General features: G+C 36.0%; 1 protein-coding gene across 1 annotated transcript in view; it reads right to left on the minus strand.

The window, feature by feature from the left end:
- The window catches only part of ANXA10 (annexin A10), a 92,477-nt gene that overhangs the window by 49,179 nt on the left and 22,166 nt on the right, over window positions 1-21,132 (minus strand). The window contains exon 2 of the mRNA XM_003938715.4: window positions 10,291-10,372. Within this exon, the coding sequence (XP_003938764.1) occupies window positions 10,291-10,372 (82 nt within the window). The remainder of the gene's footprint in view (window positions 1-10,290; window positions 10,373-21,132) is intronic.

Below are 21,132 nucleotides of genomic sequence, written 5' to 3' on the forward strand. Positions count from 1 at the left end.
TAACTAAAATTGGAAATCATATAATGATGCTGGATGAAGCCTGGATTCTACTTCCTATGTTAGTGCCATTACTACAAACTAAGCATTGAAGGAACATTCCTCAAAATAACAAAAGCCATATATGACAAACTCACAACCAACATCATACTGAACACGGAAAACTTTCCCTCTGAGAACTGGAACAAGACAAGGATGTTTTCTTTCACCACTCCTATTCAACATAGTACTGGAAGTCCTACCTAGAGCAATCAGGCAAGAGGAAAAAAGCATCCAAATTAGAAAAAAAGAAAGCCAAAGTATCTTAGTTTGCTGATATGATCTTACTATCTTATAGAAAAGTATAAAGACTCCTCCAGAAGACTCCTATATTTGATAAATGACTTCAGTAAAGTTTAGGGATACAAAATCAATACATGAAAATCAGCAGCATTGCTATACACCAACAATGATCAAGCTGAGAACCAAATCAAGTACTCAATTTCATTTATAATAGCTACAAAAAATAAATAAAATATCTAAGAATACATTTAACCTAGGAAGTGAAAGATCTCTATAAGGGTAACTACAAAACACTGTTGAAAAAAATCACAGATGGTACAAACAAATGGAAAAATATTCCATGCTTATGAATTGGAAGAATAAATATCACTAAAATTATTATACTGTTCAGGGCAATTTACAGATTCAGTGCAATCACTATCAGATTATCAGTGTTATTTTTCATAGAATTAGGATAAAACAATCCTAAAGTCCATAAGAAGCCAAAAAAAGAGCCTGAACAGCCAAAGCAATCCAACACAAAGAGAACAAAGCCAAAGTCATCATATTACCTCATTTCACATTGTATTACAAAGCTATAGTAATCAAAACAGCATGGTACCACCATAAAAACAAGAAAAAAACAATAACTCCATTAAAAAGTGAGCAAAGGATATGAACAGATTTTTTTTTTCCAAAAGAAGACATACAAGCAGCCACCAAACATGAATACATGCTCAACATCATGAATCAGCAGAGAAATGCAAGTTAAAACCACAATGAGATACCATCTTACATCAGTCAGAATGGCTATTATTAAAATGTTAAAACAACAGAAGTTGGAGAGGATGTGCAAAAAAAAGGAATGCTTAAACACTGTTGGTAGGAATGTAAATTAGTAGATCTTTATGGGAGACAGTATGGAGACTTCTCAAAGAACTAAAAATAGAATGACCATTTGACTCAGCAATTCCACTATGGTGTGTACATACCCCAAGGGAAAATAATTATTATATAAAAAGATACCTGCACTTCTATGTTTATTGCAGCACCATGTATAATAGCCAAGATATGGAATCAACCTAAGTATCTATCAATGGATGATTGGATAAAGAAAATGTGGCATATACATACCATGGAATACTATTCAGCTATAAAAAAGAGAGAAATATTGTCTTTTGCAACAACATAGATGGAATTGGAGGTCATTATCCTAAGTGAAAGAACTCAAAAACTGTCAAGTACTATTTGTTCTCACTGATGGGTGGGACACTAAATGAAGGATACTTGTGGACATGTTGAGTAGGATAATAGATATTAGAGACTCCAAACAGGGAGAGTGTGGAAGAGAGGAAAGGGTTAAAAAATTCCCTATTGGGTATGATATTCAGTATTCAGGTGATGGGTACACTAAAAGCACAGACTCCACTTGTCCCTCTTAAATATATAAACAACTTTGAAAGCAAAGTAAAAATCCAATCAAAAGTACAGGGGAGTGAAGAAAATATAGCGTCTCTTCAACCAGCTCTTTTACTCCACCAGAAATGGCTTCCTTGACCTTTAAGCTGATTAGTGTTTAAATGGGAGCAACATCTGATATGGTTTGGATTTATGTCCCCACCCGGCTAACCTGTGCAACTTTGAGACACTGCTTCCTGCATCCCAGCTGCTTCAGCTCCAGCCTTGGCTAAAAGGGCTCCAGATATTTCCCAGGCTGCTGCTCCAGAGGGTGCAAGCTGGAATTGCTAAGACTTCTACGTGGTGTTAAGTCTGTGAGTGCATGGACAGCGAGAGTTGAGGTTTTGGAGCCTCTGCCTAGATTTCAAAGGATATATGGAAACATATGTCTGTCCATGCAGAAGTCTGCTGCAGATGCAGAGTCTTCATGGGGAAACATATACTAGGTGAGTGTGGAGGGAAAAAGTGGGGTTGGAGCCCCTACACTGGGGCACTGCCTGGTGGAGCTGTGAGAAGAGGGCCACCATCCTCCAGACCCCAGAATGGTAGATCCACTGACATCTTGCACTATGCACCTGGAGAAGCACAGGGACTCAACACCAGCCCTTGAGAGTAGCCATGGGGGCTGAGCTCTGCAAAGCCATGGGGGTGGAGCTTCCTGAGGCCTTGGGAACCCACCCCTTGCATGAGTGTAGCCTGGATGTGAGACATGGAGTCAAAGGAGATTGTTCTGGAACTTTAAGATTCAATGACTGCCCTGCCAAGTGTCAGGCTTGCATGGGGGCCTCTAGCACCTTTATTTTCACTGATTTCTTCCCTTTGGAAAGGGAGTATGTAGCCAATGCCATGCCCCCATTGTACACTGAAAGTAACTAACTCGTTTTTGATTTTATAGGCTCATAGGCAGAAGGGACTACCCTTGTCTCAGAAGAGACTTTGGACTGTGAACTTTTAAGTTAATGCTGAAATGAGTTAAGGCTTAGGAGACTGTCGAGAATGGGTAACTGCATTTTGCAATGTGAGAACATAAGATTTGGGAGGGGACAGCGGAGAATGATATGGTTGGATTTATGTCTCCTTGCAAATCTCATGTCAAATTGTAATCCCCAATGCTGGAGGAGGGGCCTGGGGTAAGGTGATTGGATCATGGGGGCGGATTTCCCCCTTGCTGGTCTTGTGCTAGTGAATGAGTTCTCATGAGATCTGGTTGTTTAAAAGTGTGTTGCACCACCCTTCCCTCCCTACCTCCTGCTTTAGGCACCTAGGATGTGCCTGCTTCTCCTTTGTCTTGTGCCAGGATTGTAAGTTTCCTGAGGTCTCCCTAGCCATGCATTCTTACAGCCTGCAAAACCATGAGCCAATTAAATGTCTTTTTATCATAAATTATCCAGTCTTGGGTAGTTTTTTATGGCAGTGTGGGAATTGACTAATATTGCATTGTTCTTGTTGAAAAGTTAGGGAGAGATGGCTTATAATGTACATGTATTAAGGAGGGAGGAGTAATCAAGAAGGAAATCACGAAAGCACAAGGCATCTGCGTGCTTCTGAGGGATAGTGTGACCCTGCTGTGTTTTGTGTGGAACACAGTCTATCTCCTCCCTAAAATAAACTGTTTCTGGTCTGTGTATCCTTCACTTCTTCATGTGCCAACACACTGAACTAAGAGACAAGGTTAGTGCACAATTAGTTTAGATAAATTTAGGTGTAACTATAGTCACAGCAGTGTGAGCAATGTGACATTAGCCTTTCCCTCAGCCTGACGAAAATTTAGACAGGTTTCTTCCTAACTACAGGTTCCTAACCTTCCTTTTATTAGAGCATTTATTTTAGAAAACATGCAGTTTCAATTCTTTCTCTGCCTCTTTGAGATGTAAATCTCTTCCCGGCCCCTAGCAGTTTGGCAATCCAATATTGTATTTCTCAGGGATATGGGAGCCATCCTTTTGAAATGTAATTGGGAAGATAGAAACCGTTTTTCCCAGTGTCTGCATGAGGACAAGAACCTGCCTTTGTTAAGTGCCAATCAGCAATCACAGATGGCCTAATCACATTGACCAATGCCTTCCCTGTCCAACATTCCTCAGTACTTCCCCACTAGCTCACCTCACTGCTTAAAAACTCTCCTGCCTTTTGTTTCATAGGATTTGAGCACACTCTCTCTCCCTTCTTGGTCTCAATCCCTGCTGCAGAAGTCTTCCTTGCCTGTTTAATTCCATCTGATGTCATTTTTCTTTGACAAGAGGAGATATTTAATGGAGATGGGGAGAAAAATGAATTAAAAAGCTAGGATGTTAAGCAAATCATCTTTTTGGAAGTTAAATCCATCCTGGATGGGCTTAGGATCACAGGAAGGCTATCAAGGTGCTGAAATATCCAGTGAATGAGAACCAGTATTAAAAATTTACACAGAAGACCGTACCAATGAAAAGCAGAGGGAGGATCAGGGTATCTTATGCACAGACAAATGCTCTGAAATCTGTAACAGGGAGGGAGAAAGGCTTAGAATTGGCTCCAAATATAGAAATTAATAGGTAATGAGAGAAAAGGCAGACTCCACTGAAAAGGCATAGAGAAATGTGATGTCTGGCTCAAGCCCGGATAAGACCCTGGACTAAAGGCAAAAAAATATAGCTATAGAGGAATCTGTTAACTGCATGATGGACATTCCAAAATGAATATATCTTTAATAATAAATAGAAGATTTTCAAATTACTTTCTTTGTCTTATTCTTACTATTATCACACTTATGAAATTATTATAGTCTTGCTTTTTTTCTTGTTCTATTGAGATTATCCACATCCTAGCCCTCTGAATTGCCCTTATTTTTAAGTTTTTATAGTAATTCTTGTTTATTTTCCCAGAGATATTTTATATGAATATCAATCATTGTATTAACATTTTAAAATTAAAATAGCTGTAAATTTGAGAATTAATTTTTAAGTGTTGTCTTTCTGTCATTACATGACATTTCTGCCAACCTATTATTTAAAGTTATTTCTTTTCTAAAAGAATTAGTAAAGACTTGCAGAGCTTTTGGCTAATGACAAGAAGCTTTATTTTGCTAAAGTTATTTATATTTGCATTTCTATTGATATTCCTAGTTATGTTACTTTTGTTTCATTTACTAACACATAACTGCTTAATTGAAGAGGTCACATTGAATTTTGTGTTTACTTTGTATTCTAAAAAGTTACTGAACTCTCTTATGATAGTACATTTTTATTACTCTTGAATTTACAGATATATAATTTCTTCTTCATATAATCACAACTTGGATGTCTTCTTTGTAATAATTGTATGTTTTTCTCTTTCTTCCCCTACTGTGTTAGGTCAGGGATTTCTAAATAATTCATCTTTTTCTGATTTTAATGGAAAATTTTGGCATAATGAACCATCACAATTTTATTGAATTTTATTTTGTACAATTGACTCTTGTTATATGTAGTATTTACAGTCTACAAATTTGCCATGAACACTGAATTAGTAAATATTGAACTATTTTCCTAGAGAAAATGCAGGGTGAGATTTCTGAAACCCTAAGGTTACAACATTTTTTGTCAACTGAAATATCATTTGCATTATAAGTTTGTTTGCCAGTGTCCTTATGAAACAAGCCAGTTCTTGTTAGCGTTGAAAACTACACTTCCACATATCCTTCTCCTGTATAAACATTTAAGAGGTATTTTAAAAGCTCTTCTATAGCTTCCTGATCTACATAACTTTTCTAACTTGCCACCCAACACGACTTTCAAAAGAAAGCTGACACCTTGATTATTTTAAAAAATTATAAATTTTATCATCAGCTATCATTTCATGAACACACAAATTCAGCTATTTTTTTCATCTTTTCCATACTTCATAACATTGAATAGATGTTACTTCAGCATTTTCCAAAGAGCATCATGCACAGATTAATACATTTTCTATTCTTTTACTAATTCATTAATGTTAAACTCATGGCCAACAGTACTATAACTCATTTGAATTTAGTTTATGTAACACACACTTTTTTTGTAATCGAATGCTTCTTTTTGTGCATAGGAACACACTAGACAGCACTTCAACACTATGTTCGAGGCCATTTTAAACAGCACAATGACCAAGTAAAGCACAAAAATGCAAAATTGTGACACTCCATAGACTGTATAAAGGGCTTATTTAGAGCTTGAAAGCTAAAAGAAGAAGGCAGAGGTCACCTTGTTTGATTTCAACCAGGAATATGCATTCTAGTGACTAAAATTTTTCATGTCTCTGCGCATGACTGCAAATGACCATGAAATATCTGTGAATATTGATTGAGGGTTATAAAACAATTTTAGTAGGTAGATAAATTTGTAATTATAGTATTTGTAAATAATGAGGATTGATTATATGGTCAAACACATAAAAGTAGCCTCCTAGGCAAGAAAACAATTATTACTAAAATTTTAAATTATTTCTTAAATATTTTATTTTTAATTTTTGTGGTTACATAGTAGGTATATATATTTATGGGGTACACAGATGTTTTGATATAGACATGCAAAATGAAATAAGCACATCATGAAGAATGGGTTATCCATCTCCTCGAGTATTTATTCATTGAGTTGTAATGAAATAAGCCAGTCTTGTTAGCATTGAAATCCAATTATACAGTTTTAGATATTTAAAAGTATACAGTTATTATTGACTATAGTCACCTTGCGATGCTATCAAATAGTAGGTTTTACTCATTCTTCCTCTTTTTCATACCCATTAACCATCCTCACCTCCTCAGCAGCCCTCCACTATGCTTCTCAATCTTCGGTGATCATCCTTCTACTTTTTATGTTCATGTGTTCAATTGTTTTAATTTTTAGATCCCAGAAATAAATGAGAACCTTCAATGTTTGTCTTTCTGTGCCTGGCTTATTTCACTTAACATAATGATCTTTAGTTTCATCCGTATTATTGCACGTGACAGGATCTCATTCTTTTTTATGGCTAAATTGTACTCTGTTGTATATTTGAACCATATTTTTCTTTATCCATTCATCTGTTGATGCACAGGTTGCTTCTTAGTCTTAGCTGTTATAAATATTGCTGGAACAAGCACAGGAGTGCAGATATCTTTTTGATATATTGATTTCCTTTCTTTTAGGTATATACCCAGCAGTGGATTTGCTGGATCATATAGTATAGCCCACTTTTTAAGTTTTTGAAGAACCTCAAAACTGTTTTTCATAGTGGTGGTAGTAATGCACATTTCTACCAGCAATGTACAAGGGTTCTCTTTTCTCCTTATTCTTGCCAGAATTTGTTATTGTCTGTCTTTTGGATAAAACTTATTTTAACTAAAGTGAGTAAAATTATTTCCTAATAGCACTGAGTGGTCTACAAGAAACCAACATTAAAGACGCAGATAGATTAAAAGTAAAGAATGGAAAACTATATATCATGTTAATGCAATAAAAGAAAGTTGGAGTAGTGATATTAATTTTACACAAAGAATACTTCAAAGCAAATAAAACTATCAGGAATAAAAGGATTATTACAAAATGATAAAGGGATCAGTTCTTCAAGAACATGTAACAAATCTTAATATGTATGTGTCAAACAACAGAGTGCCAAAAGAGATGAGGAAAAAACAATAGAATTGCAAAGAGAAATAGATTAATCCACTGTATAACTGGGCAATTTAACAACTCTAGAGTAATTTGTCAATTACTCTATAAATAATTGAAAAATCCAGCAGACAGACAACCAGTGAGGGTATAATTGAAATGAACAGCACCATCAATCAAGTGGATCTAATTAACATTTGTAGAATGCTTATTGCAACAAAAATAGAATATACATTCTTCTCAAGTTACATGGAGCATTAACCAAAATAGACCACATTCTGGACCACAAAACATATCTTAACAATTTAAATAATAAAAAACATACAAAATAGGCTCTGAGACCACAATGAGATTAAACTAGACATCAATAACAGAAAGATGGCTGGAAAATCCCCAAATTCACACAGATTAAACAACACACTTCTAAATACACATAGGACAAAGAAGAAGTGACAAGAGAATTTTTTAAAATTTCAAACAAATTGAAAGTAAAAATATGACTCAAAATTTATGAGATATACAGCAAATACAATGCTTAGAGAAAAATGTATAGCACTGAATGCCTACAGAGAAACAAAAAGAAATCTGAAATCACTAATCTAAGCTTGCACCTTAGGGAACTGGAAAAGGGAGAGCAAATTAAACCTAATGTAAACAGAAGAAAAGGAAGATTAGAGCAATAATCAATGAATTGGAAATTAAAAAATCAAGAGAAAACATCAATGGCACCAAAAGATAAGTTTTTTGGGAAAGCACTAATATAATTTATAGGCCTTTAGCCAGGATAAGGGGGGAGAGAGAGAAATACCTTAGTAATATCAGAAATGAAATAGGAGCCATTACTACCAATCTCATGGACATTAAAATAATAATAAAATATTATTGACAATTTTAAGCTCACAAATTTGATAGTCTAGATGATATGGATCAATTTCTTCAAAGACACAGCCTATCCACACTCATACTAGAAAAAAATGGACAGTCAGTCTAAATGGGCCTGTAATGAACAAAAACTAAAGTCAGTAATTAATAACCAACCAAATAGGAAGCACTAGGACCATATAGCTTCACTGATGAATTGTACCAATTTTTTTTTTTTTTTTTTAGACAGAGTCTCACTCTGTCACCAGGCGGGAATGCAGTGGCTGATCTTGGCTCACTGCAATCTCTGCCTCCCGGGTCCAACCGATTCTTCTGCCTCAGTCTCCCGAGTAGCTGGGATTACAGGCATGTGCCACCACACCCGCCTAATTTTTGTATTTTAGTAAAGATGGGGCTTCACCATGTTGGTCAGGATGTTCTCAATCTCTTGACCTCGTGATCCGCCCGCCTCGGCCTCCTAAAGTGCTGGGATTACAGGCATGAGCCACCGCGCCCGGCCGATGATGAATACATTTTTTATACAACTGAGAGCAATTTCTATCAAAGCTACACATTTTCATTTGTTTCAGAATACATTTTTGCTTTCAGGTTTTTCTAAATAAAACAGAGTAGCTAAGAAAACATTACTAATTGTCTTTTTCAATAACACTTTGTCAGAGTCATGGGGATGGATAGACCTTTAATGCAATTTGAGCTGTGTTCATTCTCTGGTATGCTACAGTGGACACGGTGCAATCAAAGCCAAAACCTCCCAGCGTACTTCAGTCTAACACACTGACCAGCAACAAACTATGATTGTCAAAATGAGTCCCTATTCTGACGCTAAAATTGCAATGACAAGAACATTGAAACTGGAGCAAAGAAAAACTTTTTGGTGAATAGCTTGCTGTAATCTATAGTTTTAAAGCAAAAATCGCACTCCTCAATAAAAAGTTAATTCGTAACTTTGTGTTAACTTGTCTTTTTATTTTTCTGGTGGTGATTGATATTTTAAAAGGCATGAAAGCATTGAAAACTACTGAAGTCAGCTTTAGAGAGCATATTTTAAGTTCTCTATTGTTTTCCTATGGGATACTGCTAGTGAACAAAACACACAGATGTGCCATCATGCACACACATACAGACACACACACACACACAGAGTAAAAGTTCCTGTAAAGGCGACCTTGTCTTCAAAGTTAAGAGCTTCCTTTCTTATGAAAGGTTTTGCATGTCTTATGCAAAGATTTCTTTTATGTTGTCTATGTTTATCTTTGTGCTCAGCAGAAGGCCTCTTAAAACAGGTCTTATTCCAGGAAGCTATATGAAAGTTTAACACCTCCGTATCAGATCTTAAAACTAAATTTTTTGGTACAAGAATCCCAAAATGTTCCTGTCTTCTTCTCTCTATATTCCTTTTCTAAACTGTAGCCTTATTTGTTATTGATCACCTCTATGTCAAACTCCAGGCTCTGTGAGTTCACAGTTCAGTGAGCAGGTGATATAAACACAAGCACAGTGCCGGTGAGATTAGGGAGTGGGAGGTAGAAAGCTGGTTGAGCTTACAGTGCCCAGAGAAGGATTCAAAGAGGAAGGCTCATCTGAACAGATTATTGGAGAAAGAGAATTTAGATGAAAAGTAGAAAGGAGAAGAAAATAGCATTCCAGGCAGAGAAATGATTGGACCGATTTACAGAGATGTGAAAAGCAGAGTCATTTAAGGGAATAGGAAGCAGTCTGATTTGACTGGAAATGGAAATAGCAAATGAAAGAAGCTAGAAAACAAAGGCAAAGGTTAAAAAGAATCTCAATCCTAGATTAAGGTGTTTTAGTTGAGATTTCATTTAGTACTTACTGATGAGGCATTTATGGATTTAAAGCAGTATTTCAAGATTAGACTAGCAATTTCTCATGGCAAATTTCTTCATCATTATTGTCTTTTTCTCTTATTTTTCTTCTCATTCTACTTTGCTCGGTTTTCTTTCTTTCTTTCTTTCTTTCTTTTTTTTTTTGGTCTAATCTGTATATGTGTTTTGTAAGACATCAGCTATTGTACACCTACAGTATAGTCTTAAAACAAGGTAAAGCAAAAAATAATTGCAATAAAAGATGGTAAAATAATCAGACTTACCAAACCCTTGGAGGGCTCCTCCTAGCATTTGGGCATCCATTATGGGATTGAAATTGGGAGCTGGGAAGATAGTTCCTTGCACCTGGTGGGAAAATCAATGAGAAGTGATTGTAATAATTCACGTTAATGTTGAAACATTGTTTTCCAGACAAATGAAAATGAAAGTATATTCTGTGTGTTTAAGTTACTACAAGACATACACAAAAGTCTGTTAAACAAATGTCTTACTTGTGTGTCTATTGGAGAGAGAAAAATTGAGTTCATTTAATCTGTTGGTCTCTACTACGTTGGCATATATTATTCAAATGAGAGACTATGCTACTAAAACCAATAGTAAAAAAAGTAAGAATCAAATTAATAATATGTATCTTCTTGACAAACAGTAATTTATCTTTTAGAGAGTAGAGATTATTTTATAGAAACTGAAATAGACAAGGGTATTGGTAGGATTCATTTCATTCATATGAATTAGAAGTGGTACTTCCTACCACAGTTTTTTCCACTGAGGAGACCCTAAAATCATATTAGAAAAAATGAAAATAATTGAATTTGGATTATGAGCTTCATAAAAATCCAAGTGATATAGGTAAGGCAGAGGTCATCTAGCCAAGGCTCATGGCTGCGGGGGTAAACATAAACACTTGACATTCTATTAACTGACATTCTATTTAAATTCTCTGTCTTGACAATTGTAAAATGGCAGAACATTTAAAGCAGGCTTGTGATCCACATGGTCCATTAGTTTAGGCTGAGCCCACTAGAACTAAGCAGCATATATTCACACCCAGCACAATAGAGCTGTCTATCAAAACTGATAAAGAATGGCAGCTCTTCTGTTTGCCAGTATGCCCAGACACACTGGGGAAATTATGCCTTCCCACAGCAAATGAGTTACTAGGCCCTGAGAGGAACTCAGACATTCTTATTAATTAAGTTAATTAACTAATGAGAAGAGTATACCATCATCTCTAGCTAAATGAATAGACATAGACCAACACCAAAATATTTGTAAAAGGAATCTGAAGGACTAAGAACTCCAAACTAAGAACTGGATTCAGTTTGGATTCTACCTCACCAGTATTAATAAATATGAAGTTGTCTATTTGAAGTAGACCAAAAAACATGATGATTGTGATATGTCTGTATTTTCATTCTTAGAAGTACAACTATAACAGTGAAATTCTTATTCTGTGAATTATGCAGATTCCTTCAATCATTATACTTATAATATTTAATGTTTTGCATCAGGAAAATAAAACAGCAATATATACATCAGACAGGCTCATAAGAGTTAGCCTGGAGAAGAAGGTGTGGGGAAAGAGCTGGTCCTAGATGAGAGGGTCAACCGCAACCACATGTATGAATGAGCAAGTGATCTGGCAAGAGGACTGCAGTGTTTCCACAGCTGATGTATATGAGTTGCAAAAGATAGAGTTGAAGGTGGCAGCCACAAGGTTACTAAGTAAGAAAGTGATATAATATGATTTGAATACCAGTGGTAACACTTTGTAACAATGTAAAGAATGAAACAAAAAGAAGTAACACCAGTTGAAGAGTGGCTAATTTAGAATCCCAGTTGAGCCAGAATATAAACCTGAACTAAATAGCATGTTTTCAGTAAATACAGATTTCTTGGTTAATGAAATGTAATTTAACCTGCTAATTTTTTTGAGACACATTTTAACTTAACCCAATAATGGCAGTTTATCCTGAATAGTTACCTTGAACCATGCAGAGACTGTTTTAGGAGTTTTCCAGAGTTTATACATTTCAAACAATGCCCTTTTTATATGCATGACTCTTTTTAAATTCTGGCATTGGAGCAAATTGGAAAATTTGAAAAAAATGTATATTTTTCAATGTGACTGTGAGAAATAATGTGTATCTGTATGTATTAAGATTGTTTAATTTCTTTGAAAGTGGCCAGATTTGGAAACAGTATGACTTGCCTAAGGCAAAATAAATTGTAATGCCTATCATTTATGTTTAAATTCTTACCACAAGGAAATAAAAATATAATCTTTGCTTCTAGTTACATATGAATTTGGGTTTTAAAAATGAATAAAGAATACTCTTAGAAGACAGAATAAACAGCCACATAAACTTACTATACAAAAGAGTATGAGTAATTTGTACCCTTAAAATTTGGTTCTAGAAACTAACTCCCCACCTCCGCAAATATATTTCATTAAATGACAGAAAAATTTCAAATTTGTTAATGCCTGAGACTGAGTACAGGCTCAAAAAAAAAAAACTTGTTTTACACAAGAAGTCGAAAAAATTATTTTACAATCTCATATCACTAGGTCCATCAATATGTGAAGTGCATCATATTTCATTTACTCATAGCCAATTAGGTGGCCAGGATTCACAAAACCATATCCTTCCAGATCCAACACCCCTAGGCTTCCGCATTTGAATACTTTTTCTCATGTGCCTTTTGAGTCTCAAGCACCTTGACAATCTGAGTGCCTCAAGACTTCTTGAGTTTGAAATGTCAGCTACTCAAGGTGACAGCTTGACTAACAAGACAACTTACAAGAGTGTGGGTTTCAATGGAGAATTTGGTGTGTTTGAAATAGCTTAGTTTTAGTACAGTTGATATTAGATCTCTAGTTAATTAAAGACTTTAAGGGCCGTCAGAGGAAATTTTACAGAAACCTTAGGATTTCCTTTCATGAGGCATTTACCCCGAACATGGCACTTACTTAGCTTTGGCTCCTTGGATTTTACTTTGGACCCAAACTCTCCTAAAGGTCTTCAGTCATTTTAACACCTTCTGCCTCATGTCTCGAGAGAGTTCTTCCAAAGCAGTTTCAATGGCTTTAAAGACAGCCAGCACTACAGGGTGGATTACCAAGCACGAGCACACTGCTTCTCTTCCTTACTCTTCCACAGCTAATGAGCCCTTCAGTCCAATTCCATCATTCCTAGCCTCACAATAGTTTTCATGTAATTTGCCTTCTTTTAATTTCTGTTACTACTACTTAATACAGACCTTTGCCAATTGTCCTTTGAGTTATATCTGATAAGCCGATAAGATCTGGTAAGTAGGTCCTATTTGTCTACCAAAATGATCCTTCTAAAAGATCAGGTATTATTTGCCCTTCTCTGCTTAAAATACTAAATGTCCAAAGTGATGCTTCTCAGTATTTGTTTTCTACTCTGGCACACATAATGCATCGTTTTCAGAAGAAAGAAACATCCTTGAGAACATCTAGGCTTATGAACAAGTCCCAGTATGCTAGCTTTAATTACATCCCATTCTTGCACACTCAAGGGAGTATATTGCAATCCAACTGAGTGAGAGTATTATATAGGCAATGTAGGAATCACATAGGATAGAAAAAGTCAGACTTTGGTTTCTCAGTATTAAACATTTTCAATGCATGCTGCAACGTATTCCTATGACTCAGAATATCAGAATAGATGACTCATGGGATTCAATTCAAATTTTTAACGGAGTATACAATGCTCTTCATGACCTGATTCTTTACTCCCTCGAGAGTTTCATATTTTATTTTCTGTCCCCTGAGCCTCTCTATTTCCACACCGTGACTCACAGTCACACACTCCAGCTAAAAGGAACTTCTGTGTCATTGTTCATTTTGTTCCATCCTTTTGAATATTTCCTCCCCATTTCTGATCTCTTGAATTCACCTTATGATCTCGGTGAACACCTATACAAGATGTCATCTTTCAAGCTTTAGCTCCAGAGTCATCTTTTACCTGGAGCCATTCCTGATGCCTCTGGTAGAACTGTCCATTCCCTCCCTCGTGCCTTCTACTTTATCCTGGGCATGGAACTTTAGCACACGCTACTACAGCATCAATTGCACTTCAGCAGAAAATTTCCATTTCTAATTATACTGGCTTTCTGAGAATAATGGGTCCTATTAACTGGGCTTCCTCAGTTGTCTTGAGAGTAAACCTGAGTGTGAGTGGCTGTGCAGATTTGAAAACAGAACTGTTCTGCAAGTAAAGAAAGAATGATTTGGACCTCCAGGAAATAATTTGGGAAGAGACCTAACAAGGAACAAAAATGGAAAAAGGCAAAATTCCTCTCATTATTCACAACTTTTTATTAACATTTGTTAAAAGTTGGTTACAAGTGCTTTTTTTTTAAAATAGAAATTGGGGAAATTAATGAGTTATTTGGGTTTGTCTGGGCAAAAATAATATAACATGCTGACAAAGGCTCTCTTCAGTCAAACTTTGATTAGGCGCCTCTGAATCCTGTTCTCAACTACTGCTTTACATTTGGGCATCTCTGTTAGTTTTGGCATCACCTGATAATAATGAGACTCTTGCTAAGTCAGTTAAAAAAAAAAAAGTCCCAACTGTGATATCTGATGAACCTCAGTAGTTGATCAAATTCCTCATCCCCCAAGTGATAGCTGGTCACCCTGGTCTGCCTTCAGCAAGATTCCTGTTAGGTATATTAAACCAGGATCTACCCTCTACTCTTGATGCTTAATCTCTGTAATTTTTCATTCTAGACTTCCCTCACTTGACTATAAATCCCCAGTTATCCATGATATATTTGCAAGTGAGCTCAGTTCTATTCCTTACTGAAGCCTGTTTTCCCCTATTGCAATAGTTCCTCTATAAAGTCTGTTTTTACCATTTTAATTGCTACTCAGCTCTTGTTTCTTTAGCAATGCACAGCTATAGAGCTCACATGGGGTAAGAATCATGGTAGCAAAACATGCTAGGAATTTGAAGAAATCTCGGAAGGCTTTGGACTTCACATTGCATGCTCAGGGTATTTGAGGCAATCTTATGTACAGACCTCCACAAAAACATACATGGTTTTCTGCTTCTTCTAGACTGTAAGTTCTCAAAACAATAGATTTTGTGCAGTGTTCTTTTATTGATAGTACTGTATTTGATTTGAAAAAATTTCTGATTTCACCTTTTCAAAGCTTTCAATAGACTGGTAGAATTTTGATTACACAAATTCCTTCACAAAATTAACTTGAAATGAGGCTAAATATGTGAAATGATTTGAATATGTGTCCCTTCCCAATCTCCTTTAGAAATGTGGTCCCCAGCATTGGAGGGGGCACCTTGTGGGAGGCGTTGGGGTCACGAGGGTGGATCCCTGATGGCTTGGTGCTGTCGTCGCAATAGTGAGTGAGTTCTCATGAGACTGGTTGGTTAAAAGTGTGTGACACCCTCCCCGCCAACCCTCTCTCTTGCTCCTGTTTTCACCATGTGACACACAACTTACTGGTTCACCTTTGCCATGAATAAAAGCTTCCTGAGGCTTCCCCAGAAGACAAGAAGATGCCAGCGCCATGTGTGTACAGCTTGCAGAACCGTGAGCCAATTAAACTTCTTTTCCTTATACATTACTCAGTCTCAGCTATTTCTTTAAAGCAATGTGAGAACGACCTAATACAATATGATATATTGACTTCAGTTCTAGATATAGCCCCTCAGTATTTGTAATTCACACAATTGAAATTTAGTTCTGTAGCACATAGTATTATATTGAGCTTAAAATTTATGAGCAAATTTCAAGGTAAATTACTTTCTAGACAATCCAGTAAGTGGTAACTATTTTCTAATCACCTGATCTCAGAAACTTCCTCTCCATCCTCTTACTACTCTTATATTTCTAATGAGAATAGAAGGTTTAGAAGCAATATCACTATACCACTGATCTGAAGAGACTTCACTGGATATGGATTTGAGAGAATGAGTCTCCTTCCTGGAAGGTCAAAATGGAGGATTAAAAAGCTGAAAAACTAAAGGAGAATGTTTCTCTGTGAAAAGAACATGTTCAACGAAAAAAATTGAGAGTGTATGGGAAATAAATATTTTTAATGTATACTATAAAATAGCGAAATATGATCTTTAATATTCTAAAACAATGAAGCTTGGAACGTTGTTGAATAAGCAGTGAGTGTTCTCAGTTTTTAGCTCTAAGTATTTAATTATTTGATAATATGTTTTCAATCAAATTTTTGAGATGAACTTTGAGATTAAGAGAATTAAACTATTTACTTTAAAAGTACATTTTAATTAAATTGTATCCCATGCTCATTGTACTTTTATAGAATTTAACTTTCCTAGATTCAAAATAGCTAAATGTCATGTTACTTTTTGAAGAAAGTTAAACAGCTAACATGTGTAATATAGTTTTACTATTGTAAATTAAATGCATATACACAATGGATTCAAGGAAGAAGATGATACATTGTATTATAAAAGTCTAACATTGGAATTTGAAGGAAAATGATAATTTCACATGAAAAATAGAAAAGTTAATGCCTTGTTTTATATATATATATATATATATATATATATATATATAATTTTTTTTTTTTGGTATGTGTAGAAGACATATGTTTACTCGAAGGATGTAAGCGATGAAGAAAACTACAAATAATTAAAAAAACCTAAATCTCACTACTTAGAATTAAAAATTCTAAACATCAAATGAAAATATGGTTACAAAAATAAACATTTTTAAAAGATAAGTTACCTTTAAAAAACTTTTTATACTAAAGAAACGGAAATACATTGAATTGAAGTGCTGAAAATGTAAGCAGACAGCTACATGAAGTTTTCCTTATGAGCCAAAGCAGCTGTGACCTACATCTGGATATAAAGCAAGAAATATCTTTTACTAAATGCAATTTGGGGTAAATAATAGTTAGATTAAATAAAAAAAAATTAATGAAGTGATATTGAAAAACTGATTTTTAACAAATCTATTGTAAGCACTCTAAGTACTTGCGTTTTAAAATGTCGCTTTCAGGTGAAAAGAGTTAGAAACATTAAGTCATTATATCTCATAAACAAGTTTTCAATTTTAGATGGATTAAAATGCAAACATTATGTAAAAGATGAAGATATTGATAATCCCACATTTTTTCTTAATTTCCCTCTTCTCTCTGTTAATGCTGTTAGGTATTTTATTAACATTACGATGCCATCAAAATTTATTACATGTACATTCTGTACCATTACCATAATAGCCACAATTGTTCAACAATATTCCAATAAATTTATAGAAATATGTTAAGAAAGTCTTATAACCAGTTATTTTACCCAGAGCTTTTTGTTCCTGAAGCATTAATATTTTCTTAAATGAATTTTGCCAACAAGTATTTTCCCCCCAAGATGTGTTTATGAGTGATGTTTTATTTGAGGTGAAAATTTTTTGCTTGATTAGATTGCAACAGGCATTCCACCTGGAAAGGCATTGCTTGGAAATTTTATGTTTCTTGGAAACTAGCTTTAAGTACAAATTATGTAACAAGTTTACATATCTGGTAGTATTTCTAGGATTGAGGCTTCCTATTTTGATTTTTTCCTATACGTTTCATATTTATGAAGTTCATACATAATTTTCAATGTTCCAGTAAAGCCCATCTACATTACGTGTTTTCTGGCTACCAAACTTATAATCTTTCATGAGTTGCTATAATAGCTGCCATTTACAGAATGTCAAGTGTTGCAAAGCTTCATTTCTTGGTATTGTATTTCGTTCTTAAAGCTGCCCTATGCTATTACAGCTATATTATTCCCCATTTTGTAATTGAGAAAAGTGAGACATAGCAATGGTAAGAAACTCACTGTGGCACCACAGCTACTTAGTGGCAAAGAAGAGGCTTGAATCGAAATTTATGTGATGCCAAGCCAAAAACTTAAATACTTCCCCTAATTTCTTGTACCACTTAATTTGGTGTGTATGCACTTTTTGTAGCACTGCGTTATCACTGAAATAATTTGTTTGGGAAACATAACCAAATTTCATTCCCCTTATAATTAGGAATCATGCTTTGTGCAGTACTTTCCGTTTCTCAAAGGTCAAGACCTAGCACCTTGATGGGTTTATAACTAATCAATTGTTTGCAATGTATAAGAATATTTCAAAGTATCCCATCTATTAACCAAAGATATACATATTAATATAGTTCTAAATTTTTGAAGCATGTATATACCGAGCTTTGCAATGCAAAGCTATAAAGTCCAGGTACCTATAAACCATGTAGCATAAACATGATCCCATTGTATGGTGGCTGCTTTGGAACAACTCAGAACACTATCGAAAATTAAAAATTCTGTTATTCTTTGACAATTGATTGCTTCACCTTACCTGTATATGAAAAGGTGTGCTAAATGAAAATCAGCCTTATGAGTCAAGGACATCTACAATCATTCTCGTAATTACTGGTGTGCTATCACAGCCAATTTCCAATTATGTGGACGTGCAATGTAGACTTTTCTGATTTCTCTTATGAGGTTATCTTTCTGAGGTTCCACCCCGTTTCCTGAGATAGTTTTATGCGCTGTACACTATTAGTTACTTTTTTGTCATATCCTATTATTTCCAGCCTTATTTCTTCATCATGAATCTAAATAGTAGTAAATGCTTAGAACTAAGAAGAGAATATGAGATAGAATCTTACACATTGTGGAAGAAAAATATATGTCAAAGGACACTAAATCAAAATCATGTAATTAATGAGTAAATATAAAACAAGCATAGATATGAAATATTTGCAACTAGTTTTTATCATCTTTGATTGTTTGGACAAATATAGTTCTCTCTTAGCCAGATACTTCATAATTAGCTATAAAATATATTAATACAAAAATACAGAAAATTATGAATAATAATTTTTGTAGCACTGATATTGATATTATTTCTTTCTCCAATTAAAAAATAGGATATAACATGAATGTGTCTTTACGCATTTCAGCAACGTTTTCAGAATTGTTTTCTTCTTGGTTAAAAAATACATATACACATATATTTTTTAAAAGCAAATCTCCAAAAGTCTGCTTCCCTATCATTAAATGGCTGTAAAGGGAACATCCTCTAGAGTACAGAATATATTCTCTGAGGAGAATATACCCTTTTTAAGCAAAATACCAGCCAGGTTCTCAATAGTTGGGTACCAACTCCCCACTCCTTACTAGAACTCATTAGAAAAGACAGAACATTACTAGCGCCATCAGAGAATCCCTGCTGCTCTGAGAGAGCAATTGGATCACAGTCACTTCTCAGATGTTCTAAAGGATTTTTCAGGAGCTGAGAGCACACCATCATCAAAGTGAGTGAGACCCTGCAGAGTTAGAACAGCTCCCTCCCTGAAATAGAATACACATGGCTGGGACACGGCTGGAGCTTCTGGGCACTGAGCATCACACAACATTCACCATCATCATTTCAGCTGAAACAGGAAATGCTTACGCTTATAGTTAATCGTTTGAATGAGTAAATATAAACTTAGTTCGTTACTATCCCAGGCTGATTAGGTCAAGAGTCCATTTTTTCCCCTTGTTACTTTAGAGTTTTACAACAGTCCTCAATTCTTACACACAGCAGGTCCAGGTCCTCTAGTGATGTCATTTTATTTAACATCATCTTGTTATAAATTAATGAGGAAAAAAAAAAAAGACTCCCAGGCAGTGACACTGTGTGGAGTTGGCATGTTTTCTTTATGTCTGCGTGAGTTTTCTCCAGATACTCCTTTATTCTCCCATATTCCACTGATGTGCACATTAGGTTCATCCGCTTGTCTACATGGTCCCCCTGTGAGTGAGTGAATGAGTGAGTGAGTGTATGAGTGCATGAGTGTGTACGTAAGTGCGTGAGTGCATGAGTGCATGAGTGAGTACGTGAGTGTGTGAGTGAGTACATGAGTGCATGAGTGCGTGAATGCATGAGTATGTGTGTGAGTGAGTGCATGAGTGCATGAGTGCATGAGTACGTGAGTGAGTGAGTGCATTAGTGCATGAGTGCATGAGTATGTGAGGGAGTGTGTGAGTGAGTGCATGAGTACGTGAGTGTGTGAGTGTATGAGTGAGTGCGAGTGTGTGAGTGCATGAGTGAGTACGTGAGTGTGTGAGTGCATGAGTGCATGAGTACATGAGTGAGTGCATGAGTGAGTGCATGAGTGCATGAGTGAGTACGTGTGTGAGTGCCTGAGTGCATGAGAGAGTACGTGAGTGTGGGAGTGCATGAGTGCATGAGTATGTGAGTGTGTCAGTGTGTGAGTGTGTGAGTGCATGAGTACGTGAGTGTGTGAGTGCATGAGTGAGTGTGAGTGTGTGAGTGCATGAGTGAGTACATGAGTGCATGAGTGCATGAGTGAGTATATGAGTGAGTGCATGAGTGAGTGCATGAGTGCATGAGTGAGTACATGTGTGAGTGCCTGAGTGCATGAGAGAGTACGTGAGTGTGGGAGTGCACGAGTGCATGAGTATGTGAGTGTGTCAGTGTGTGAGTGCGTGAGTGCAGGAGTATGTGTGTGAGTGCATGAGTGCATGAGTGCATGAGTGAATGAGTGAATGAGTGCATGAGTGAGTACATGAGTGTGTGTGTGTGACTGCATGAGTGAGTATGTGAGTGCCTGAGTGCATGAGTACGTGACTTTGTGTGTGAGTGAATGAGTGAGTGAATGAGTGCGTGAGTACATGAGTACGTGTGAGTGAGTGAGCACGAGTGAGTGCATGAGTGCATGAGTACGTGAGTGTATGAATGAGTGCATGAGTGCATGAGTAAGTACGTGAGTGCGTGAGTGCATGAGTGCATGAGTGAGTACGTGTGTGTGAGTGAGTGTGAGTACATGAGTGCATGAGTACGCGTTTGTGAGTGAATGAGTGAATGAATGCGTGAGTGTGTGAGTGTGTGAGTGCATGAGTGCATGAGTATATGAGTGAGTGCATGAGTGCATGAGTACTCGTGAGTGCGTGACTGTGTGTGTGAGTGCATGAGTGCATGAGTACGCGTTTGTGAGTGAGTGAATGAGTGAATGAGTGCGTGAGTGAGTGCGTGAGTGCATAGGTGCATGAGTGCATGAGTGCGTGAGTGCGTGA

The sequence above is a fragment of the Saimiri boliviensis genome, chromosome 3 (genome assembly GCF_048565385.1).
Source record: "Saimiri boliviensis isolate mSaiBol1 chromosome 3, mSaiBol1.pri, whole genome shotgun sequence".
Taxonomy (NCBI): Eukaryota; Metazoa; Chordata; class Mammalia; order Primates; family Cebidae; genus Saimiri; species Saimiri boliviensis.